Below are 27,588 nucleotides of genomic sequence, written 5' to 3'. Positions count from 1 at the left end.
CCATATGTTCAGATCAGGATGCCTTGAACATCTGCCGAAGGCTTTGCAGTACTCCCTGTGTGATGTCTCCTCTATAAACCGTCTCCAGGGCTAGGTCCAGCAAGGCTGGAGATTCAGGGCTCGTTGGAGAAGGGCAGTCGGTCCCACCCAAGCACGAGACCACAGTCACCTGACATTTAGGAGTATACTATGTTTTCTTGAATAAGAAGCAGGAATAAAAGATACCCTATTTTAGACACTGTGTTGGTCTCATAGGAAGAGTTAGGACAACTGTGGCAGAAATCTAACCTTTTCAGCAAACCCACTTGAATCTACATATGGTGATTAAGTTGGTGAAGTACAGAATTTACAAAGTGAATTCTGCTCCATCCACCTAAGCAGTGACTAAATTACAGAACCTTTCTGTGCCTGGGTCTTATCATCTGTAAAATAGAGATAGCCATGATGTCCACGCAAAGGGACTGTTTAAAATGGTTAAACAAGGGGTGCCTGGGTGGCTCAGTTGGTTAAGTGACTGCCTTTGGCTCAGGTCATGGAGTCCCAGGATCGAGTCCCACATCAGGCTCCCTGCTCTGCAGGGAGTCTGCTTCTCCCTCTGACCCTCCCCCTCTCTCATGCTCTGTCTCAAATAATAAATGCATAAAATCTTTTTTTGTTTAAAAAAAGGATTAAATGAGATAATATGGCACTTAGAACAATGCCTGCAGCATAGTAAGGTCTCAGTAAATGTTAGCTACAATTCGTTTTATGTTTTATTATCTTAATCAGGATTTAAACTCTAATACCTCCATTTATTCATCTATCATACAAATGTAAGCAACCACACATTTCCTGGAAATAGAGGTGTTTTGTTTTTTTTTTTTCCATAATTGAGATATGTCTTGAGATACATAAGTAGATTTTTTTAAATTTCAAAGTAAATAGTGTTCAAGAGTAGTACTCTCTTTGGTTTAAGAAGTTGGACATAAGAGGTCCCAGCTTAAATGAGCAGGAAGAGACATAGAATCACCAGTAATGGAAATGGTGCAGAGTGTAAAAACCCAGGAGAACAGTAAAGTACATTTTAAATGACAATATTGGTATTACACAGGGCCCATAAAACAGTTAAACATGCAGTTCCTGCCAAACTTGTTTGCCATCACTTCCTAAATTTGGCTGGTAAGCAAGAAAGACATCTGGAAAAATAGTTAAAACAAAACAGTGTCTAATTAGTTTTAAAATATTTTAGTTAGAAAGTATAGTAATTAAATCATGTGATTGGGAGGGGAATAACAGGGAGAAACAACACTGGGAAGACACAGGATTGTGCTCTCAGACATTGCCAGTGGAGACATTTGGGGCTTGTGAGGGAAGCAGAATTACTTCATTAGTTTTTCAAAATGAAACTATTCAGACTAACAAAAGTACCAAAAATAATATGATACCTTTTCTCACTGCTGAGATTAAGTGGACATCAACATTTTGCCTTAATTCCCTCACAGAATTATTGCTAAAGCCAAAATTATATCCAATTACTGTGCTAGCTGACCCCCTTTCCATTACTGATTCCACTTGGCCATATAGCTATTTTCTGAACTGGAGATCCAATACAATAAATTAAAACATAGGAGTAAATGTTAGATTCTGAGTTGTAAATAGAAAAAAAATCCGCCCTGTATCCTGAATCTTCTGAGAGACTCACTAAATATCAGGGCATTTGTGATGGAATTAGTCAGTTTTTTGCTTTAATTGACTAAAGCAAAGGCAACCCTCTACATTAGATGGTATGATTTAAAGCACATTATATAGGGGCGCCTTTGTGGCTGTCTGTTAAGCATCAACCTTTGGTCCTGGGATTGAGCCCCCTGTTGGGCTCCCTGCTCAGTAAGGCATCTGCTTCTCCCTCTCCCTCAGCCCCTGCCCCCACTCGCACACATGCACTCCCTCTCTCCCTCTCTCTCAAATGAATAAAAAAAAAAAATCTTTAAAAAAATAATAAAGCACCTTATAGATCCTACTTACTGAATAATATCTTCCCCCATCAACTTGCCACTTGCCCTATGGGTAGATTGGAATTCTAATCACAACTCATTCCTATGGGGTCTATATTTGTTTGGGTTTTCCAGAGAGAAAGTACCCATTGGATATATATGTTCAGATGATGCCTGCATGTCCTACAAAGCCGTTTTCTCTTCCTCTGTTAACTGCTCGTAGGGAACTCTCCATGAGTTCATAGCTGCCTGCCAGGAGAGTGAAGGCAGTGTAGGGGTCTAGGGACCATGTGCATTTGGGCCAATCATTCACGTAACTCGCTTGTGCTTTCAGGGCCTTCTCAAAGCCAATGACATACATTCCACTTCCATTTGATGATGGAGTGCTACTATGCATGCCCAACTTTATGGCCGCATGGGTCAGATAACACCAAGTTTTGATGGGCCCCTCAGGTCACATGATAACTCGGTGGCCCATGATTCAGCCTCCACTAAGGCCTGAGAGCCAGCCATCAGCTGTTGTTCAAAAGGAGCGTAGCCACTTTGCCCTAAAATTCTAAGTTCCTGCACTGCGATTCACCTTTTGGGGCCTGCTGAAAACTCCAGACAGCACCCTCATCCACCACTGACCCTTTAAGTACTTTTGGCTCCGCTGGATCATTTAACACAAGGGGCAGAGCAACTGGTCCAGCTGCCTGGACTCATTCTCAGCCCCATGCAAATCTAGCAGCTTTTTGTGTCACTCAGTAAACAGGCTGGAGTGACACACACAAATGAGGAATAGGTTGTCCTAGTTGTGGAAGAGACCAGATGCAACAACCGCTCCCTCACTTTAAAAGGAGAGGAAGCATCCCAACATGTCTCTCACCACCGAACTCCTAGAAATATCAGTAAGTTAAAAGGCTGCTTTATTTTCATCAGATTATTTCCCACACTCTAATACACAAATGTCTTAAGAAGTCTAGAATAGTTTCTACCTCTTATTCACTATGTCAAAGCACATAATTCTATCCATGTAATGGACCAATGTGATATTTTACAGAAGGAAAAGGCAGTTTAAGTTCCTGCAAACTAAATTCAGACATAAGGCTGAAGAGTAGATACCCACCAGAGGTGGGGCAGTGAAGGTGTATTGCTGCCCTTGCCAGTTGAAAGCAAACTGCTTCTGGTGATCTTTACTAATAGGTATTGAGAAAAAAGCATTTGCTAGCCCAATAGCTGCATACCAGCCCAGGGGCTGTGTTAATTTACTCAGGTGATGGAACCACATCTGGTGTAGCAGCTTATAATACAGTGGCATGCTCCAAGATCCATCTTCTGCAGAGGCCTGCTAGGTGAGCTGAATGGGAATGTCATGGGAGTCACCACCCCTGCATCTTTCAAATCACTGATGGCAGTGCTGATCTCTGCATTTCCTCCAGGAATGCAGTATTACTTTTGGTTTATTATTTTCCCAAGTGGAGGAAGTATTAATGGCTTCCACTTGGCCTTTTCCACCATAATATCCTCTTGCCATGGGTCGGGAAATCTGCTGGCTGCTGAGTATATCTATTTCAATTATGCATCCTGGAACTGGGGGGTGAGGAGGAGTGCAGGATGGGTTTGGGGACCCACTGCATCTACTGCAAGACAAACCTGAGCTAAAATTCACTGATCACCTGACCTCTATAAGGCCCTCCTCTGGTGGGCCACAGTGACATTTTGGATCTTTCAGAATTTGTGTCAGTTCAGAATCAATATCCGATGCTCCCCCAAAAGTCTGCCTATTTCTTGTTCCTCAGGGCACATTTACCTTGGTGAAAGGCCATTGATGCCTTTGAGGAAGGCAGGAGGAAAGATTAATAGTACAAATTTGGGGTACTCTGTCAGGGTACTTGCTCAAGGCTACCCCACCTCCCCTTCAGTCACGAACTTCTGGGTCTATAAACTAGCTGAAATCAGGGAATTGATTGAGGTACCATGATTCTGTCTTTATGTTTCAGGCTGGACTTTTAAATACTTGACCTAGAAAGTTTCTGCTTATATAGATCAAGAATTTAGTAGGCTTCCTATCTGTTTCACTTCTCTGAACACCGTGAACAACTAGCCAGCACCACAGGTTAGGAGTCACACTCTTCTGATTGCTGCTTTGACTCTTTGTCCATTATGGCAGCCACACCCACCTTGCCTTTGGCAGTTGAATGCTGCCACTTGGCCCCTGCCTTCCGGAATTTAATTATTCCCATGACATTTAGGTTACTGAATTCAGTGACTATGGTCCCTGCTGTAATTTCTGGCCTACATAGAAGAGCAATCACGGAACTCTTCAAGGATGTTGAGTTGAGGCTCCCCTCACAAATTTATTTCTGACAGTAGTGGTGAAAGATATGTCTTCTAGACTCTCCTGGGGTAGGTGAGTAGTTATTAAATGGCAAATCCACTCTAACTTTCCAATCTCCCTGAGCTTTTGAATCCCTTCCTATATATTAAATTAAAGCATGTTCAGCATTTCCAGTTTGCTCGCTGTGGGCCACCTCCAGGTTCACGTTTCAGCTAACCAACTGAACTATGACAGCCCATTCTTTTTAAAAAAATTTTTTTTAATTTGAGTATAGTTAACGCATGTTGTTATGTTAGTTTCAGGTGCACAACATCATGATTCAACTTTTTCATATATTTTGCTGTGTTCCCCACAAGTGTAGCTACCCTCTGTCACCCTACAACACTTTTACAATATCGTTGACTATATTCCCTGTGCTGTGCCTTTTATTCCTGTGACTTATTTATTATAAAACTGGAAGCCTGTATCTCCCACTCCCCTTCACCCATTTTGGCCATCCTCCCACCCACCTTTCCCTCTGGCAACCATCAGTTCATTCTCTGTATTTATAGATCTGATTCTATGACAACCCTTTCTAACTACCCAAGCTGCAACATTAAATGCAGAACCTCTGCTTAATAAGCTCATATCAATAAATAAATTTTTTCCTTCCACCATTATCCTATATACCCTGAATATTCATCCCCACATATGTTCTTTGGATTTCTGCCTATGTAAATTCAAAAACTCAAGTAGTTTTTTTGGAATGTAGCACACCTCCACATGGGTCATACTTCATACCCCACCTTTAGGTGCCTACTGGGACTTGAGTCTAGTTATGGGTCTAGAAACAAAGAGTGGGATGAATCCTAAAGAGAATCAGCATTGTCTTGAGGTCACTATAGTTCCTTCAAATAATCCATAGTTAATTCCCTCAGAAAGGGGTGGAAAGACTGCTACTACTGGAGGTAGGGAGGGTGTGCCCACTGGTAGTAGAGAGACCTCTTCCACTAGCAAAGAAGAGATATCAGAATTTAGGGGCACAATGTCTCCATCTTCATCAGGATCTTCCCACACATCTCCATTCCAATTTACAGGATCCCATTTTTCCCCAGGCGATGCCCTCACTTAAACAGTAAGCTGAGACTTCAAATTGCATTGTATTTTAACTAATTGCAGAAGTCAATTCTGAATTCTGAAATTCTGCATTTGATGTTCAGCTGTCTCAGCCCTGAGGCTACAGGTGGTAAGGGTCTCCTTCAGGGCACACAGAAGCTTTCACTCATTTCTGTGGCACTCAAGCTGGGAATTTGAATTCCTGAGCTCATCCTTTTTTTTTTTTTTTGTCCCCACCACTTTGTCAAGTGACATTAGGATCAACTAGACAACATCTTATTCTTTAGAGTTCTAAAAATGTACAGAAGTATCATATACAGTAGCTTCTTACTTCTTGTAAGTGGTTTCATCAGGGCTACCCAACAGAGATATTTTGCATACCTTTGTCATCTGAGCATGCCAAGAATTATCCGTATTACTGGAAATAGTCATTAGCATCTTTAAATTTAATCAGATTAGAGAGCCAATTCCAGAAACCTCAGAATGAATTCAGAAAACTCATCCTTGTAATTCTGTTCCTCTGGAACCACTCTTAGTACCAAAATCTTTATTAATCTGAGTTCTCCAGAGAAACAGAACCAATAGTGTATGTGTATGTGTATATATACATATATACATTATGTCACACAATTATAGAGGCTGAGAAGTACAAGATCTATAGATGGCAAGCTGGAAACCCAGAGGTTCATTGCTATAGTTCCTGTCTGAGGCTAAGGACCTAAGAACCAGGGAAGCTAATGATGTAAGTTCCAGTCTAAGTGAGTCTGAGTTCCAAACCAGAAGGCTGATATCCCAGTTTGAAGACAGGTAGCTCAAGAAAGAGAATTTTTTTTTTTTTTTTACTTAGTCTTTCCTTTTACATAAGCCTTCAATGGACTAGATGCAACTCACTCATACTGGAGAGGACAATCTGCTTTATGCAGTCTACCAGTTCAGATGTTAATCTCATCCAGAAAGATCCTCACAGACACACTCAGAAATAATGTTTAACCAAACACTTAGACACCGCATGACTCAGTCAAATCAGCACATAAAATTACCCATCGCATGATAGATATGAAAAAGGAGAGCAGCTCTCTTTATTTTTTTTAGCTCTTTTTATTTTAAATACCCAGTTTCTGGGTATTTAACAACCTTCTGGAACAACCTTCTAATTGTCTTTCCAGCTGAACAGCAGCATGACTCACTGGAGTGCTATGAATGAGATGCTGGGCTGGTAATTTTATAATGCAGTGAGACAGGGAGGGTGAGAAAATGAAGCAGCCTTGAGATGTCTGGACCAGGAAAGGTGGCCATAGGTTGGTAAGAGAATTGGAGTAAACCCTCGGATGGTAATGATAAGTGTTAGGTGGTGATGGTGGTGGTGGTGATAGCAGATAAAATTTATTAGATGATTATAGTGATATGTAGGTATTATGGTAACCCTAACCTTATTTAATCATAGGAGGTGTGTACTATTATTACTTCCAGTTTACAAGTAAGAAAACAGACTTTTAGAGTTTAGATCCGAAGTCACAGGGTATTGGTCATTTATGGAGTTGGAATTCCAGCCTACCACGTAGTGCTGCTGGAGGGAGATACCAGTACCAAGCCATGCAGGCTGCATGGGGAGGAATACAGGCCCGAAATACACCACAGCACACAGCAGGCCCCGCACAGTTTTGCTCTAGCTAATTAGAGGAAGGATGTGTTTGTGAGAACACTTGCAAATGTCTGAATCAAAAGGCAAACAAGGAAGACTCATCTCATGTTTAGCTCAACTCAGAGAAGTTGGCAGTAAGGACAGGTGATGCAACAAATGAAAAGAGAAAAGGTAAAAGAGAAATAGAACCATCTTTGCCCAATTTTCCCATTCTCAAAGTTGAAATGAATTATGGAGGAGAAAAAAGAAACATGGAGTCAAAAATAAGACAGTTGATTAAAAGGCAGAAAATGGGGACACCTGGGTGGTTCCGTCAGTTAAGCGGCTGCCTTCAGCTCAGGTCATGATCCCAGCATCCTGGGATCAAGTCCCACATGGGGCTCCTTGCTGGGCAGAGAATCTGCTTCTCCCTCTCCCTCTGCCTGCCATCTGCCTCCCTTGCTCGCTCTCTCTCTGACAAATAAATAAAATCTTTTTAAAAATAAGTAAATAAATAAAAGGCAGAAAATGTTAACAGAAAAGAAATTCAGAGGAGTTTCTATATAGGAATAACAATAAGAAAATAAGAGTAGTTACAAGTATATGAATTCAATCCCAATTTAGATAATTTGAAAGAAACAAGATGATACAGAGGTACCGTGCTTTGTGTAATAGATAATGCAATCCTGTGCTGCCTTGTACACTTCATGCTGGCACATAAGCTCTTGGGAGCATGTCATCCATTTCTGACATCCAGCTTCTGACAAAGCAATTTGCCTACTGTAAGTACTCAGTAAAATATTCTCATTCTCCCAAATTGAATTGGATGATTATCATAACAACTACTTTTCCATTATTAAACAACAGTCTAATTTTTTTTTCTTCTTTTGGAATAACATGGTATATGAAACATTAGGGAGATCAATTATGTATGTTTGGAAATTCACGACCAAAGATTCAGAATATAGACTTTGTAGTCAAATCACCTTGTTAATCCCAGCCCCTCCCCTGATTCGCTCTAGGACTTGATCCCTCTGCGTCTCATTTCCACATTTGCAGACGACTGCTTGTGGAGCTACCTCCCAGGTTGTTGACGATTGAATATAATGTGTCGAGAATCATTTTGATGCTTCCATAGTGATAATGGATGGACTGGATGGATGGAAAGAGTGGGTGGATGGATGACCAAGAGGCAAAGCAAAACAAGTCAGTGAATGCTTCAAAAAGAAGTGCATGAACTTACAAACACTCAAAGTTTGGAATAAAGAGAAGTCCTAAGAATTTTTAGGACCTCTCTATTTGCTACTAATAATTTTAGAAGTATCTGCATACCCATATGATTTGTTTGGGTTTTTAAAATATGACTATGAATTAAAAAGCTTAAAGAGAGCTCTTGAGAAACATTCCACAGTCACCTGTGTGGAGATCTAAATCTTCCCACCTCTTAACTGATTAATCATGGGATTGCGGGTCAATATGGGAGGTGGAGTGCTTTGATGGATGTTGACAGTGCTTTGCCCAGAGAGATTGACATTTCATTTTCCTAACTGCCTTGCCAAATGATTCTCTTCCTCCTCCTCCATAGCCTATCTTTGAAAATCCTTATGTTGTGAATTAACCTGTGGCATTAATCATAGCTTCCTTGTTCCAGAATTTTTCATATCAGTGTTTTCCCATGCTACCCTCAGCTCTTATGTTTATGATTGAGAGGTGGAATTGGAGTAATTCATTCGGAAACAAATATGCAAAGAAATGTATTTAACAATCACAGCGCTTGTAATGAAAGTTCTTTACTTACATATGGAATCATAAAAAGTTCAACTTATAATGAGGAATAGAATAGTGGTTACCAGGGGCTAGGGAAAGGGGAAAATACGGAGATGTCAGTCAAAAGGTTCAAACTTTTAGATAGACGATGATAAGTCCTGGAGACCTAATATACAGCATGGTGATGACAGTTAATAATAATGTATTGTAGGGATGCCTACGTAGCTTAGTTGGTTAAGCATTCGCCTTCAGCTAAGGTAATCATCCTGGGGTCCTGGGACCAAGCCCCACATCAGGCTCTCTGCTCAGTGGAAAGTTTGCTTCTCCCTCTCCCTCTGATGCTCCCCCTGCATCTATCTATCTATCTCTCTCTCTCTCTCTCTCTCCCCCAAATAAATAAATAAATGAATAAAATCTAAAAAACAAATTTTAATGTATTATATACTTAAAATTTGCAAGTGTTCTCACCACATACACACATACAAAATATGAGTGGATATATTAATTAGCTTGATTGTGATTAACACTTCACAATGTATATGTATACCAAAACATCATAATGTACACCTTAAATATATACCATCCTTATTTGTCAATCATAAAGCTTGGGGACGGGGAGAAAAAAAAGCAGTCTGTATTAAGTGGTGCCAGAGCTCCAGAATTTTTAAAAGTTCAATTCTCCGGGTGAAAACTCCACAGATCAGCTTAGGGCAGATGTAGCTTAAAAGCAAGTTGAGCTGTTTAAGAAGAATTTTAAGAACAAGAACTTTATTGCCTTGAATCCTATAATTTCTTTCTGTGTAATTGCAAATGACCCTCAATGCCTTTTAATTGCTGCTATCAAAGATAAAGAGATCCAAGCCTTAGAAAATGATCATGCTTTTGAAATTACCTCATCAGCACCAGTAGGAAGGCTAAAAGTAGTCAATGGTGATGAGAGGCAGTAATAGAGAATATTTATCCCTTCCTGCCTTCTATACCCACACTACTTGAGCATCAACCCACCCACCCTCTACTCATCCCCAACAGCGCTTGCATAGTTAACTCCAACTTTCAGATCTTGGCTTGATCATCACTTCCTCCATGAAGTGTCCTCAACCCCTCTGCCACTCCATCTAGATTAGGGTTGTCAAAGAAAAATGATACTAGCAAGGAAGACTTTATTCAAGACCATTGCAGTGGGGGAGAGAGAATGAACTCAACTCTGTTGAAAGAAAAAGAGGGAGAGTTTTTATGTATTGGGGTGAGCTAGTGGGAAAGTACTGGAGGATATTAGAGGCAAGGATAGTCGATGTGACGAGGTCATATCTATTTATTCACTGTCATTGAAGTTCTCCTACACAACTACACAACTACCACCACCACCTCAGACTAAAAGATGGAGATGCTGTCTTTCTTGATAATTATACTTCAAAGGGATGGCTTCCAGGTCTTGAAGAAAGACATCTTGGATTATAAAATCAGCAAGAGGCTGATAGAAGACTTACATCTCAAAGGGGCAGAAAAAGAATTTACAAGTTTTCTAATATTTAGTCAAATTGAGGGGAACATGAAGGATAACTTGGTCAGGACCTGCCCATTATATGGTTTCATGGCACTTTTGAATAGTTGCTTCAATTATAATTCTTTGTTTGGGCTTCTAAAAGTTTACTGTGAATTTATAATCTTAAGAGCTCTTGATGAGAGACCCAAAGGTGCCTGTATTGACTATAGCTGATTTGTTTAATATCTGTCCATGTGGGCAGAGACAATGTCTCTAATTTGTTTGCCACTGTTTTCTTAGAGCAGAATACCTGGCACATTGTAGACTCTCATTGAATATTTGTGGAAAAAGGAAAGACCTCTATGAGAACCCAGTTTCTTCAGGAGGAGAAATTCCTCCCTGCTCTTTCTTTGGTATCACAGGGTGAAGATTTGTTTGAAGATTGGGCAAATGGAGAAGGAATCCATTCACTCATTGGTAAATGTTTATTACCATGACCACAGCACTGTCCTGTCCAAAGAGCAGGTATCTTACCTGATTTTCCCTTGATAAGTCAAATAAAAACAATATACCAACAATCTCCACACAAGATGCATAAAATATTTTTTCACATATATAAGCTGGCTCAACTAGAGAAGCTCTACTAAATATGAAAAAAATGTTATTTGGAAACATTTGTATTAATGTCATTTTTCTTCTCTTGAATATACTTCCCCATGACAAGTAAAAGCCTTTCCAATCACCCACCAATCATTCTTTTTCAGAAATAGTCACTGTAGTTTTAGAAACATTTTAAATCATCACTCAAGTCTAGCCTTGGAATAAGAGAATAAGGTTTTTTGTTTTTGTTTTTTAAGATTTTATTTATTTGAGAGAGTGAGAAAGAGCATGAGCACCAGTGGAGGGAGAGGCAGAAGGAGAGGTAGAGGGAGAAGCAGGCTCCCTTCTTCAGCAGGAGCAGGGAGCTCAACACAGAGCTCGATCCCAGGACTATGACCTGAGCCGAAGGCAGACTTTTAACCAACTGAGTCACCCAGGTGCCCCAGGAATAGGGGATTAAGTTCTAACAGAAAAAGTATCTACAGTACCTGAAACACAAGCTTGTCAATAAGGATAGTTCCCCTAAATTCAGGGATTCAGCTACCTTTTAAATAAAATGAAGATGATTGTTAACTGAATGTGAAACCCTATGAAACAGAATTTATTAACAATAAATCTAGAAATTTAAAAACTTTTTCGAGTTACCAGTAATGACTCGTGGTTTTTCATGCATAATGTGGAACCTCATTCTTAAATCATAACACGAAGTAAAGACTTTTGTTTCTTCCAGACCATTCCATGATGGCATATAAAGAAAACAAAAGCTGATTTTCTCTTTTGCATATTTAATTGGTCTTTTTCCAAAGTTTCTGAGTCAGAGAGCTTAATAATGGCATCTTACATTTCTTTTATTTTCCCTAGAGATAATTCATGTTGACATAATGTTAAAACAGCTGGATACAAAGAGAAAACTCTAATTAAAAGCCATCTGACTTGTTCTAGATAGTATCTAATATCCAGATATTTCCAGATGACTGAATCGCAGAGACATGTAGTTGTCAACTGTTAAAATAAAAACCAAGGGGAGACCAGCCTTAAAATTCCGTGAGCAGATAAAACTAGTTTAGCCATACAAACAAAGTCTAAATTAGCTTATGTTGGAAGACTAACTTGACCTGGGTCATATCTTGCTTGTGTTTCTGGAAGTTATAAGCGAAGTTGAACTGCTTCCCAAGGTTGATAAGAGGTAACCATTAGCCAATTCCTTATTATTTAAGAAAATGCTAATGTATAACCAATCACTGTGAAGAACGGACAGTCACTGCATATGTATGTATAACAACTTATGTTTAATTATAACAATATCCTCCTGAGGTTCATTTGAACACTCCTGGTTTGCAACTATCGTTTTGGTGTGTGCATGACAAACTTATACTGGTTATTGCTTTGGCAGTTCATTGGTCTTACTTCCTTATTTCTGAACTTTTTTCCCTTTTTTCTGAACTTTTGACACAATAAATAATTAAAGGAATGGTCTGCTTTTCCTCTAAATGTTCTGAAGTCGCGAAGTTCCAATGTTCCCTACTCCAATGCCTTCAATAATATCTTCAAGCTGAGACTTTAGATTTTTAGGGTTTTCTTTAATATATTCATGACAAGAGTAATTCCATAGTTTGTTACAGACAAAACTGAGCCAGCATTTGTTTATCTAGAGGAAATTAGCAATCTGTGCCTGCTGTATCAATTATAATGCTTGCCACTGCCAAGTAACAGAAAACAAATTCAAAATACCTTAAACTTCAACAATAAGGAATCAAATTGCTTCATGGAACCCAAACTCATTGGTTCAACTAGTCCAAACTAGTTGAATCTGCAGGTTAACCGTAGGGTCACTGTCCATCATTTCTCTTCTGCAGTGTTCCAGGTGTCACCCTTGTCCACAGGACCAAAAGTTAACTGGCCCAGCTCCAGATAGAGTGTGTTGAAAAGAAGGGACACCTTTTCCTACGTGTGTCCTTTAATCAGCCAAGGAAATTTTCTCAGCAGTCTTTCACACTGCATCGTATCATTCTATCAGATGCATGGGCCTAAAGCAGTCACCTGCAAGAAGAATGAGACCCTCGGGAAAGACACAGTCATGAGGATTTCCCCCAGTAAGAGGTCCAGAGGAAGCCAGGTTCTGCCAGCAAGGAAGGAGGGCACAGCTTTGAGTGTATGAGCCCCAGGGTTAGAACCCTCAGGGTTCTGAAACCCCTAGCACTCAGCCAGTCATGTACTCTTATGCAACTGTATTCTCGGGACCTACTTGAGACCCTCGGATAGAGCAGTGAGCAAAACAGATTAAGCCCTACCCACATTAAGTGTATAGTTTAGAATCAGGAGGTACTTAAAAATAAAAACAAGGGGCTGGGCAGTAGCTGCCTTTGGCTCAGGTCATCATTTGAGGGTCCTGGGATCAAGCCTTGCATCAGACTCCCTGCTCAAAGGAGAGTCTGCTTCTCCCTCTCCTTCTGCCCCCATTTATAAACAAACAAACAAACAAACCAGATAGACAAGGATGTAAATGCTGTGGAAGGGGAAAGGTGACAGGGCTAGGGAGTTCTGGTTCTGAGCACTGTGTGTGGACAGGTGTATACTGGGGGTTGGGGAATGTACTATATTACATGGGGCATTTGGGGAAGCCCTCACTGATAAGGTGATACTTGAGCAGAGACTTGGGATAGAATTCTGGGAGAAGAGAAGCTATTGGTGGGTTTGAACAGAGGAGTGATGTGATCAGACTTATATTTCTTGGAAAATAGACTTGGGGTGGGCATGGCCTGACAGAGGACACTCCGAGGAGACCATTGCCATGTTCCAAGTAAGAGGTGACAGAGTTCTTGATGCAGGGTATCGGTGGAGGGGATGAGAAGTGACAAAATTCTGGATATGTTTTTAAGATTGAGCATAGAAAGTTTACTGATGGAGGATCCGATGTGGTGTGTGAGAAAGAAAGAAAGTCAAGAGAGAGAGAGAGAAAGGAAGGAAGGGAGGGAGGGAGGCAGGGAAAAGGAAAGGAAAGGAAAGGAAAGGAAAGGAAAGGAAAGGAAAGGAAAGGAAAGGAAAGGAAAGGAAAGGAAAGGAAAGGAAAGGAAAGGAAAAGAGAAGAAAAGATAAGAGAAGAGAAGAGAAGAGAAGAAGAGAAAAGAAAAGCCAAGGGTGACTTGCAGACACTTTGGGCCAAGCAGCCATGAGGACAGAGTCCCCATTAACTCAGATGAGGGAAGTGCCCAGGGTGTCAGGAAAATAGGGGAGGTCTGGATACGGACCACTGGATTTAGCAATATGGAGAACACTAGGGACCTTGACAAGGTCTTTTTTGCTGGAATGTGGAGATGGACATCTAATTAGAGCACCTGCCTGCTCTTAAGGAAGGGGGCTGTGTTGTGTTTTGAAAACCAAAGTGAAAGCCAAGCCCCTTAATAAACACTATGCTTAGAAATGTGTGTCAATAAAAATCCCACCTGTCCTGCCAGGAAACCTGAGGCATGCGGAAAGGAGCAACGCATCTTGAAACTGACATGGGCAGGCTTGCACCACTGTTCAGTGGTTTGGCGGTGGAGGTAATTACAGTTTTAACAAGGGCTCCACTTTCCCAACATCATGAGCAATTCCAAAGCCAGTGTTTTCTTATATATTACCCATTTTATTCACCACTGTATCCCACCAGCCGGAAGAGTGCCTAGCACAGGGTAGGATTTTAATACATATTTGTTTATGGAATACGGGCTTATTTCACAACTGTACTACCCCCAGGTAGGGCTGAAAGGAGAAAAAGGATTCTGTTCATTCCTTGCCTGTTGATATTTTTCCCCATAATTTCTTTCCACACTAGTTCCATAAAACAGCTGTTCCTTTTTCTTTTCTTAATAACTAGAGACTTTTCACTTGGGCTCCTACTGCAATCCACAATACCCATTACTGTATTTTAGACACACTGTTGCTTTAGAGGGTGTGTTTTATAACCACAAAAAAAAGTAAAAATAAAGAATTCTGTAATGAAGAAAATAGCTGTAACAAACACATGCTCGATCAACAACCACCCACCACCTTACACAATGCTTACCATAGGCTTTCTAACACCTGCTCATGTGATCCTCATCACAAACCTCTGGGGAAGGTGTTATTATTATAACTCCCATTTTACAGATGAGAAGATTGCAGCATAAAGAGCGTAAGTGTTTGCCTGTTGCCCCAACCAGGATGAAAACCGAGGTAGTTGGGCTGCGGAGTCCACGTTCTTAAACACCACGCTCTGCTGCCTCCATTTGCCTCATTTTGAAGACCCCGCCTCTTCTAATTCTTTATATGTGGTTTGATCATCTCAGCTTTACATGTCTTCCCCTTTCTTAGTGAAAAACTTAACATGGGCTGTGTCACAGATTTAAATAACCTAAGGAAACATGGGTGGAACTAGAGGGTATTATGCTATGCGAAATAAGTCAATCAGAGAAAGACAATTATGGTATGATCTCACTGATATGTGGAATTTAAGAGATAAAGTAGAGGATCATGAGCAAAGGGAGGGAAAATAAAGCAAGACGAAATCAGAGAGGGAGACAAACCATAAGAGACTCTTGGGCTCCTAAGAGACTCATAGGAAACAAACCGAGGGTTGCTGGAGGGGAGCAGGGTAATGGGGAGAGGTAACTGGGTGATGGACATTAAGGAGGGCACATGATGTGATGAGCACTGGGTGTTATATAAGACTGATGAATCACTGAATTCTACCTCTGAAAGTAATGATAAAGTATATCTAATTAATTGAATTTAAATTTTTGAAACTACTGAAAAAATCCAAAAATAAACAGTTCTTGTTTTCAGGAAGAAAAGCTCTATCCTAGGATTCTGAAAAGGAAGAGTAATATAAAAATCACTAGATTCTGATTATTTGGTCCACATGGGAAACTGTAAGATCCGGAAAGTTCACATGACTTACCCAAAATCCCACAGCCCCTTCATGGTAGAGCTGGGACTTGTACCCACATGTCCTGCCAGCTACTTAGCTGAGTTTGGGGATATCTTAATTAAATGAAAATGACGTGTAACTAACAGGGTAGATCACTGGAATGCAAAACAATTGAGAAAAACAGGCCCCATGGTGGCTTCGTGGTTCATCCTCCACCTCCTTTTTTCACTCAGTGATCAAATGAAACTATTAGTTGTGGTTGTATCAGGAGCATTGCTCAGGCTTCACACCCTCCCTCTGGGCTCCGTGAGAAACGAGGCAGCATGCCGCGTGCACTGTGGAGAGTGGGAAACTTTCAAGGCTTTTTAAGCTGTAAAAAAAAATTTTTTTTAGATATAAATTACTTTGGTAAGAGTAATACCGTTTCACATACGACCTATAGTCACAACTCATAGTCTCCTTTATTTGTCTAAAATGTTGATTTCTGAGGCTATTTTTTTACTACAGTGTGAAAAATATGTTATCTTTAATTCTCTTGCTTTTCTTTATCCCTTTTCTGTACTTCTGTTATTTTTCACATATTCCTCTTACTCTGACTTGCTTTAAAATTTCTAATACAATGCCTCTGGTATTTTAATGTTACATGTCAGCTTGTGGTTATAGTCCCTTTATTTTAGAATTTTTTGGAAAACACTCATCCTAGTTCTTTTATATAATTCAGTTAAAATTTGTATTCAGAATGATTTGGATGAGAGGTTTTCTGGTTAATAGAATAATACATATTTATTCTACTTAATAGGATACTCTATATTTATTAAATCAGTATGCTAAAGTATCAAATCTCAAATAACCAAATTAAGCATACATAATTACATAATGCTCGTTAATTTATTGTTGAAGTCAGAAATCATTTATTATGTGGATCAAGCAGTGTTCTAGATACTGGGAAAACAACAGTGTTACCACATTGCTCCTCAAGAAGTGTATGGTCTACTTGGAGTTCTAGAAAAGTATCATACAATATGACAATTGTCATATGCTGAGGGTAAGAACATAGCACTTGGGCACCTGTCAACAAGCCTGTAACTCAGCCTTGGGAAATCAGGTATGCAGGCACATCTTGTTAAATATAATTTCACTTTGAATGATTCAGAGGACACATTGGGGTCTCGTAGACTTTAGATTTGTTAATTAGAAACCGATATCACTGTACTGTAGATTTATAAAGGTGTTTGTCAAGAATTTTAGATGGGGAGCACTTGGGTGGCTTGGTTGGTAAGCAGCTCAGGTCATGATCTCATGGATCGTGGGGTCGAGCCCTATAAGGGCTCCGCACTCAGTGGGGAATCTGCTTAAAGATTCTCTCCCTTCCCCTCCCCCCCCCACATGCGTGGGTGCTCTCTCTCTCTCTCTTGTTCTCTCAAGTAAATAAAATTTTTTAAAGAGTGTTTTAGATGGAACAATGATGCATATACCCTTTTGTCTGCATAGTTTGTTACATAGTTTCTGCTCCTACCTCACCTTTTGCTTCATTGTCAAACTATACAACTTTTGCTTCCCATTTGACCATTTATCACTGTATGACAGTCTTTGCTTTCTTCCTTCAAGTCTGTGATTCTTGGAATACTTTCATAAATCAACATCCCCTTCATTTCTACTGTTACTCCTTATCAGTTTTAACCCCTTGTCTAAGCCTTCAACTTGTTCTTTGTTGCATGCAGCAACTCTGGCCAAGTAAAAATACATGTTATCTTTAGTGTAGCACTTTTCCTCCAGTGATTTTCCATTTCTAGGTACATAATGGCCCAGAGCTCTCTAACTCATCATTGAGGATCTTGAAATGGCAATAATTCCTGTGTGTAGGAGCCCCAGTTGGGGGTTCATGATTAACAAGAAGACTAAATGAAGTACCCAGGTACATTTTGGGGAGCCAGACTGCTCAGCAGGGAGCCTGCTTCCTCCTCTCTCTCTGCCTGCTTGTGATCTCTCTCTGTCAAATAAATAAATAAAATCTTTAAAAAAAAAAAATAAAAAACTGAGAAAGAAAGAAAATAGGTCTCTCCTGCCCAGTAGCATACTGACATAAAAAACATCGCCTTCCACCCACCAAACAAATATTCTTCCCACCCCAGAAGATACAACATATGTGTTTATAATTAATTAATCCCTTTGATTTCTACTTAGCATAGCATAAACAGTGAATCCCTCTGAGAGTGGTACATTGTGTTTCCAAATGGCTATAACAGTATTCCCCAGCCCATTAATAGCTTTGTTGAGGCATAATTCATATACCGTAAAATTCGCCCATTTAATGTGTACAGTCCAGTAGTTCTTAGTATAGTCACATGTTATGCAGCCATCATGCACAATTGATTTTAGAGCATTTTCTTTACAGCTTCCCCAGAAACATGGCATACCCATTAGCATTCACTCTCTCCTTCCCCTCTATGGTTTCTCTGTGCCTTCTCCACCTCTCTCCACCTTCTACTTCACAGCCCTGTACAACCAGCCCTGTTAGGAAAGCCCTCATCCTCGGCTCACAGAGTTGGCTCTTCTCAAGCATTTTTATACATTTCCTCTTACACAGGCAATCCATGGAGCAGAATTTCTGCCTCTATAGATTCCTCTATTCTGGACATTTCATATGAATGGAATTATATACTATGTGTTCTTTAGCAACTGACTTTTCCCCCTTAATATAATGTTTTAAGGGCTCATCCCTATGGTGGCATGCCTCAATATTTCATTCCTTTTTATTGCCAAATAATATTCCACTGTATGAATATTCTGCATGTTACTTATCCGTTCATCAGTGAATGGACATTCGGGTTGTTTCCACTATTTTTGCTATTTGGAATAATGCTACTCTAATGCTACTCTGCACACTCATGTGTAAGTTTTTGTGCGGACATATGTCTTTGGTGTATACCTAGGAGTAGATTTGCTGGAATATAAGCTAACTCTTATGTTTAACCATGAGAGGAATGACCGGATTGCTTTCCACAGTGGCTGCATGATTTTACATTTCCACCACACGCATGATGGTTTCTGTGTTCTCCACATCCTCACCAATAACTTTGTTATAATCTCTCTTTTTTATTATAACCATCCTCCTGGCTGTGAGATGTTCTCTCACTGAGGTTTCCTTTGCATTTCTTTGGTAGCTAATGAGCTTCTTTCCATGCATTTATTGGCCATTGATATATCTTCTTTGGAGAAATGCTTACTTAAGTTCTTTGCCCATTTTTTAATTGGGTTATTTGCATTCTATTATTGAGTTTTTAGATTCTTTATATAGTCTAGATAGGAACCATATATGATTAGCAAATATTTTCTCTTTCCACGTGTTCATTTACAATGTGATTTTTGGCATTCTTCTTTCATTGTGGGCTGACTCTTTGGCCTACTTGACCAAGGAGCACCTGTGACAGAAGTGACTCTGAATAACTTCTGAATCTGTATCTTATGGGAATATGTCTTCCAAATCTGAAGAACTTCTTGAAACCCTGCTACCATGCTGTGAGACAGCCTAGCAGCCACGTGGAGAAGTGCACATGGAGAGGATCCAAGGGTCCCGGCAGACAGTTCTGACTGAGCTCTCGGCCAAAGCCAGCATGACCGCCAGCCATGGGAGTGAGGCCATTTTGGGCTTTCTGGGCACTCCAGCACCCCTGTCAATGCACGTGAAGCAGGAGAACCGCACAGAGGAGCCCTGCCCACATCCCTGACTCAAAATCATGAGAAAATAAAATCGTGTGTGTGTTTCATAAAAATGGGTAACTGAAACACTGAGAAATTGAGTAGTGTCCGGTTCAGAAATAACAGGTTATAGTTATCAAAGAAACGTCTGTGGAAGAGATGATCTTTGGTGTTATTCCTGGGATCCCACGTCTCGAATATTGTGCATGTGAGGTTCTTCAGGCGTTTAGGCAGTAATGACTTCTCAACTGCCCCATCACTTCAAATTTAAACCAAATATCTTGAGACTTATACACACATCTGAAAGTGAAATATCCACCCCCCAAAAGAATTCAGGGTGTAGTTTTTGGAGCTGCAGCCGTGCTCAACCCAGCTACTACCTAAGTAGTCAAATCAAGAATCAGAGTTTTCCTCTCATTAACTCTTGTGGTTTGCAGATAAGGGTGACCTACCAAAATCCAAGAACCCCTAAGGGATTTTAGCCATTCTGATAGTCACTCAGGGACAAGTCACTTCATCTCCTTGGAACGCATCTTCCTCAGAGTCCCACAGGGTGTGTGGAGGTGGTTCTGTTATATGCCCAGAGGGAAAGAAGTGAGAAAGGAGGTGGAGGCCATGGGTGGGTCTCCCCATTAACCACCATCCCTTCAGGCAAAGCAGCTCTGCTTATTCCTGTCTTAAATATTGTAATAAAGGAGTCATTATTTCTATTTATTATTATTATTTTTAAAAAATATGGAAGGGGTGGTTGGATTGATAAATGGATGGTTGTATGGGTGGATAGATGGAGAAAGAATAATATTCTTTGAGAGAACATTTACTCGTATCCCTTCAACTCAAAAAAATTGAGTGTTACAAAAAGTGGCAAGTTGAGATTTATGAAGGGTGTGTTTTTCTCCTTCCTTTCCTAGTGGAAAAAGCTGGATGGATGAATCTTTGGTTTATCATGTATGAGAGATATTTATCTCTGGAGAATTCATTAAATAGCAAGGGGAGGATAAATATGGGTTCAGGTATAAAAAGAACTTTCTGGGGGGCGCCTGGGTGGCTCAGTGGGTTAAGCCGCTGCCTTCGGCTCAGGTCATGATCTCAGGGTCCTGGGATCGGGTCCCGCATTGGGCTGTCTGCTCAGCGGGGAGCCTGCTTCCCTCTCTCTCTCTCTCTCTCTCTCTCTCTGCCTGCCTCTCTGTCTACTTGTGATCTCTCTCTGTCAAATAAATAAATAAAATCTTAAAAAAAAAAAAAAAAAGAACTTTCTGGTCCTGTGAGAGATTAATCATTGAGATGGTTTGTAGATAATAAGCATTGTGTTTTCACCTCCTTCAAGATTATGAGGAATTAAGTATTTTTCTTCCCACAGTGGTTCAGATGACATCTGCCTGAAGGTTGCATATAGAGGGGACCTTTCTCCTTCTAATTTATTAAAACACCTTAGAAAGTCATACATAGTCAGATGAACTTTTCTCTAAGATGGTCCTTGTATTAAGTCTCCGCCTGGATAGTGCTAAGTATTAGGCAATTATTTAAAAGATACTAATTACCTTGAATATGTTGTCCTCCTTCCAGCAAAATGTGTGAAAAGAAGGTAACCATTCTGAATTGATTATGATGTCTATTTAAAAACTGTGATTGCAATTATATTTGGCATTTTGAGGCCTATCATAGGAAACAGGCAGCTTAAACAGCAAACTTGCGATTTTGTCTTTTTGTTCTATGAGGAAAATGTTGCCCATCTCAGTTCCACAGTACTAGAGACCAGAATCCTCCCATTCATGAACAAAAGCCCAGAAGCAGTAATAAGCATGGCATCCCAGCAGAGAGAGAAGTCACACTTGGCATTTTCTGTCCTCAGAGTGTCTAGCACACCTCCCTTATTGCTGTACCTCTATGTTTTATGCATAAAGGAAGGAGAAGATCATGTTATCCTTTTTACCTTTTTGAATGCAGCCATTCTGACAGGTGTGAGATGATATCTCTCTGTGGTTTTGTCTTCATTTCCCTGATGGTTAATGATGTTGAGTATCTTCTATTATTAATTTTTTATTTTAATTCCAATACAACTAACATGCAGTGTTCTATTATTTCAGGTGTACAGGCTTGTGATTCAATAAATCCCTACATTACTCAGTGCTCATCATGATAAGGGTACCGTTGGATCCCCATCACCTATTTCCCTCATTTCCCCACTCACCTCCCCTCTGGTAACCATCAGTTTGTTCTCTATAGTTAAGAGTCTGTTTTCTTGGTTTGTCTATCTTTCCCCCCCGCTTTGCTTGTTGGCTTTGTTTCTTAAATTCTATGTGTCAGTGAAATCAGACAGTTTTTGTCTTTCTCTGACTTTTTGGCTTAGCATTTTACTCTCCTCCTCCATCTGTGTTGTTGCTAAGAGCAAGAATTCACTCTTTTTTGTTGCTGAGTAATATTCCATTATCTATATCTAGGTCTGTACCACATCTTCTCTATCCTTTCATCTATCAGTGTGTACTTGGGCTGCTTCCATTATTTGGCTATTGTAAATAATGCTGTAATAAACGTGAGGGTGCTTGTATCCATTTGAATTAGTGTTTTTGTATTCTTTGGGTAAATACCCAGTAGTGTGGTTACTGGCTCATAAGGTAATTCTATATCTAACTTTTGGGGGCACCTCTATACTCTTTTCCACAGTGGCTGCACCAGTTTGCATTCCCACCAGATGTTGAGCATCTTTACATGTGTCTGTTGAAAGATGGTAATGTTTAAAATGCTCACATGGTGCTCCCATCATGAAACTTCTTCAAAGTTTCCAAAATAACACCCCAGCCAGCCAGCTGTCATCTTCCCTCCTGTAGCCCTGCCAGAACCAGTTTGTCTGACAGGCCTTAATAAGCTCCACTCTTATGCTTGGCATATATACTCAGTAAGAATAAACAACACCATGTACTGTAGTTATTCCTTTTATATAAATAAGACAGTAATATTATGAGAAAAACACCCTCCAAGCCCATGTAATTTTTTCACTTTAATCAAAATATGTACTAGCTCCAGAGCCGAACATTTTAGACGGGAGTGTCTGCTCCTTACAAGATTGCTTTCCAGAGACAGTGATGTGTGTGACTCATTATCAACCCCAAAGACACTTCATGACAGGGCTCTGAGCATCAGACTTCCTGCCTGTAGAGTCCAGCTGCTCACAGTTACAAGCGTGAATATCAGAGGCAGAAAGTTTCAAACTTTCATTCTATTTTTTCCATTTCCCAAATAAGAATCTACAATAAGGATTGCTCTGGATTGCTCTGGTGTGTGTAATATCCTTTCTTTGTTCTCTCATTTAAGCACTTTAGAATACTTATGCCCCCCCCCCTCATCTTTGACTTTTATGGCTTTCTTTGTAGTGATATGGAATCCCCAATCTAATGTACGAATCCGTGTAATTCAGGAGTTTTGACATGTGGATGATAGACATTGTGAGACCACAAAAGGAGTTTAGGCATTACAAAGTTCTGGTATGTCTTGGTTGGGAAGATCCAAAAACAATTATTTAATGGTGGTACACACTTCCTGCTGCTTTTACAACCAAATTATAGTGTATGGATTATGATGATGATGGAAGGGACATCTTCAGGAAGAACTAGAAGATATTGCACTATTGGACGGAGTTGAGGTGAGCAGACTTATTCACAAAATTAGGTGTCCTACTGGGCTGTTCTTCCAATGCAAAGACCCTCCTTATTTTTGCTAGGCCCTCCTGACTATGCCATTCCTCTCATTACTTGTACTGAATGGTCCTCTCAGTGACGAACTAACAATTTCAGTACCCAGGACAGTTCATTGCTGGCCATATCTACTCTGTATTGAGAATTTGAGATCAGAACTCTGAATTTGAGTCTCACCTTATGAAAGTCAGAAAACTCAGAAAGATGAGATATCCTATAAATGTGGGAAGATTTTCAGTGTTGTCACATGTAAAAAGCTAAGGGGAAGAAAAATAACTTTACTCTTAGGTTCAGTGTCTGGGGCCATGTAAATTTAAAGACATTAACAGGGAAAATGTTCTTTCATATGCACATGGAGGGGTCTCACAGAAATGAAATGAAAACCCCAAAGAAGTGGTCAGACCTGGAGGCTTATACACCACTTTAACAACAGGGCAATACATTTGCAGAGAAGTGTCCAGACAAAGGAAAATGGTCTTGAGCTTCAAGTGGTGGCAAATTCTGGGAAAGTAAATATGTGGGCAAAAGAATGTAAGATAAAGTCATTTCAGGAAAAGGCTCTTTATACAGATGTTAGTTGGGCCAATCTTCTCTTTCTCCTGGAGAGGGGATGAGGAACACCTTCACAAAGGGAGATTTATTCTCTGCCTTTGGGTAGAAAGAGGGAGGGTAGAGACGTTTTTCTGCATTTGCTGTTTTTAAGTTGCATTCAGCTCAAAATAATACTTACATAAAAGTAGCATGTTTGGGGATGGCATATTCTGATCCCCTTTATCACATGTGAGAAACCCTGTAAATGTGATGGATATTGGGAAGATTTCCACTAGGAATTAAACATCAGGATCAGAAGACTCACAGAATTAAACATATGAATGTAATGAATATGGAAATACTTTTATCCAGATATAAAATATTATATCAGACAACTTAATCACATGAACAGCCCTATAAATGTCATGGGTCTTGGAATGCTTTCAGCCAGAAGTCATACCTTTGAGAACATCAGAGAACACAGAGGGGAGAAAGTATAAAGATGATGTATGTAGGGAAACTTTCAGCCACATGTCAGGGCTAAGAAAAGGTAGCAGAACTCAGAGAAGGGCCTACAATCTGTTAAGACAATGCACAAGGATGTTCCTCAGGAAGTTCCTCACTATTCATAAGAGAACTGTCTTAGTCCAGTCAGGCTGCTATAAGAAAAATATTGGAGACCATGTGGCATAAATAGCAACCATTTATTTCTCTGAGTTCTGAGAACTGGAAAGTCTAAGATCAAGGACTGGCAAATTTTGTTGTCTGGTGAGGATTCTCTTCCTGGTTCATAGATGGCCGTCTTCTTGTTTTGTGCTCACATGGAGAAGGGTCAAGGGAGTTCTTTGGGACCTCTTTTATAAGGACACTAATGCCATTTATGAGGGCTCTGCTCTCTTGATCATCATCTCCCAAAGGCCTTCGCTTCAAAATACGAACACATTGGGGATTAGGTTTGAACGTGGGAATTTTGGAAGAACACTTATATTCAGTCTAGAGCAAGAACTCACACTGAAATGAGACTCTTGAAATGTCCATAGACAGCTTTTCAGCCATTAAGGATAATTTTAGGTTTTATTGGACATCAGGAAATTCTCCGAGGGAAAGAATCACTGAAGGTAATGAATATAGGAAACACTATGTATAAATTCAACCTTCAGTAAACTTCCATTGTGGAGAAACACAGAAAGTAATAATAATGTGAAAGTTTTTTGTCAAAAGATTGAATCTCACTAAGAATGAGGAAAATCTAGAAAGTAATAAATGTGTGATAACTACAGCCAAAAGCCACCTTTCGGGGCACCTGGGTGGCTCAGTGGGTTAAGCCTCTGCCTTCGGCTCAGGTCATGATCTCAGGGTCCTGGGATCGAGCCCCGCATCGGGCTCTCTGCTCAGCAGTGAGCCTGCTTCCTCCTCTCTCTGCCTGCCTCTCTGCCTACTTGTGATCTCTCTCCCTCTCTCTCTGTCAAATTTAAAAAAAAAAAAAAAGTCACCTTTCTCGGGACTACAGAAAATGTATTGAGTGGTAGAGATCTCATAGTATACCAACCAGATGGAAAACCTTATGAAGGTAATGGATTTGGGAAATTCTAACAGAAGTCAATGTACAGTTCTATGCAGTAGAATGTGGGTGTCTGTGTTAAAATAAGTCCCATGAAAGACTTCTTCACCCTTTATATTCTCTGTCTCATGTCTTCTCTAAAGATGGAGGAGTACCACTGCATGGCAAGAGTTGGGCTCAAGAATTACTGTGCAGAAAAATTCCTTCCTCTAAGCAGTCTGACTTTTGTGAGGAAGAAAAAAACTTATTCTGTACTGAGCTTTTATAGGTTTGGGTATTAAATTAGATAATATGATTTTTAAAAAGAACACTGAATTTCTAAAATTTGATCCATGATCAAACTTCTAGGCCACACTGCCTCCAAAGCAAAATCCGAAGAAGGCACTTTTGCCTCATGTGGTATTATAGGCAGAGAGTTATTAAAAAATCAAACATTCTCATTCTGCAGTTGTTTGCTGCTCTTGCAATAAAGGAAATAAGGAAATAACCATAACCATGAATTAACCAAACCAGATGTCCATAATCCATTAGAGGTAGTAAATGTATGACCCTGTCTCATCCTGAATCATCAGAGTGGGCAGGGCTTCTAATATTGCTCTGGGGTCAGGGAAGCTGTCCCTATGGGTAACTCTTGAATGCCTTGAATGGAAAAGCTTGGAATGCAGGCTGATAAAAAGCACAAGGCTGGGGTGTATGACTGAGAGAGCTATTCTCTTGTCCTCTGAAAATCAGATACACATGGCCCACTCCTGTCCTACATCAGTGCTGGTAATTGTGCATGGGTATGGAGTCTTATAGTAGGTGATGTTGTATCAGGTACATTACCAAGCAGACCTCAAATAGAACAGTTCTTTACTGCTGCAGCTACTACCCTAGACAAAACCTTCCATAAATCCCTTCCATATTCAGCTAAGATAAAGCACCAGAAATCAAAATACGGCACTGCCTTGGCATATATAATCCTCAAATACTGGCATTTAATCAAGCTGTAGAATTTAACAAGCAACAAAAATCAAACGCTCACTGGTTATTTTGTTTTGTTTTGTTTAATCTGAGAATGAACGAAGGATCCTTTTAAATTTACAAAATATTTCTTGGGGAGATCTCAGTGATGATGTAAGTAACATTTAATGTGAACCCGTGTTGCTGAAATACTAAATTTAGTTAATAAATCTTCCCTTGTGGTCCCATCAGGTAAATATTGTCAACAATCCCACTGCATGTGCAGAATTGCTAAATTATTACAACCAGTAGTAGTGTTTTTTGATCACTGGAAATAAGCGGCCATGTATGATTTGTGTTTGGGGGTGGAAGGGGGTGGGAGGGCAGGAGTGGGAGAGAGAGAGAGAGAGAGATTTTCACATTACTGAGATGCCCTGAAACTAAATTTATGGTGTTTTTTTTTTTTTCAGTTAAAATTAAATGTACTATTTTCATAGGATTTTTCTATGTAATTTTAACTAAAGGTTAGTTCTTTTTAAAGAAATTAAGAACTGACCTCAGTTCTTCTCTTATTGATTTGTAAGGTGCCTTTGGACACTTAGGCCATAATTTGGAGAGACTACACCATAAAGAGGAATGTTTCTTGATACCAGATATGAAGGAGGCTTCTCAGATTGAGGGGATCAGTGACTGTCCTCAGCACTGATCATATCAATGTTGACTTAAAATATGTGGGAAATGTTCTTTGTCTAAGTGTCTGGGAATATTGCAAAATAAAATACTATCTTGCCTTCTGCCAGATAATTTTTGTTTGGGTTTTATTCCTTTTGTGTCATTGCAATACTATCACTTAGGCAACTAAAAATATAGGTGCTACCAGCTGATGACCAGGAAAGTCCATCTCCCCTCTACAGGGTCAGTGTCCCCCCATACATCTTCTGATACATTAGACCTGTCTCACTCACCACTCTTTGTATTCATAGCATAATGCTCTTGGAGTACTGACTCTCATGTGTTTTTACAGGATAAGGACTGAGGGTTCAGCAGCTCCCTACTCATTGTATCTATGCACATCTTCTGGAAAGTTAGCGCTGGCCTGGTCCCTGTTCACAGTTCTGCTTCTTTGCTCTCCAGAATTTGTGGTCCTGCAGTTCAGAATGAGTACTTTGTCTCTGAGGTCCTCAAGCCTCAGGTGGAGTAACTTGCTGCTTTAGCAGTATTTATAGTGTAGGTAGCAGCACCTTACATCTTTCTTGAGAAGCTTTGCCTTTCCTTCCCCATATGCAGGCTGGTTAGCCTGCCTTCTGCTCTCTGCCACTTGTACATTTCCAACCCTGCAGAGCTAATGCTTCTCCAAGCTTGGCTTCAGTACTGATGCTGTGGCTGTGTTCCAGCTCGCCACTCGTGACACAGACTTGC

The 27,588-nt window shown here is 40.1% G+C and overlaps 2 protein-coding genes across 4 annotated transcripts in view; one reads left to right on the top strand and one right to left on the bottom strand.

Annotated features, from left to right (window-relative positions):
* Positions 1–2,367, bottom strand: part of LOC125081253 (uncharacterized) — a 95,797-nt gene extending 93,430 nt beyond the window's left edge. The window contains exon 1 of the mRNA XM_047695811.1: positions 2,158–2,367. Within this exon, the coding sequence (XP_047551767.1) occupies positions 2,158–2,367 (210 nt within the window). The remainder of the gene's footprint in view (positions 1–2,157) is intronic.
* Positions 1–27,588, top strand: part of LHFPL3 (LHFPL tetraspan subfamily member 3) — a 578,471-nt gene that overhangs the window by 286,516 nt on the left and 264,367 nt on the right. The window lies entirely within an intron of this gene.

This window comes from Lutra lutra, chromosome 11, assembly GCF_902655055.1.
Source record: "Lutra lutra chromosome 11, mLutLut1.2, whole genome shotgun sequence".
NCBI lineage: Eukaryota > Metazoa > Chordata > Mammalia > Carnivora > Mustelidae > Lutra > Lutra lutra.
This window is presented reverse-complemented; position numbering and strand designations above follow the sequence as displayed.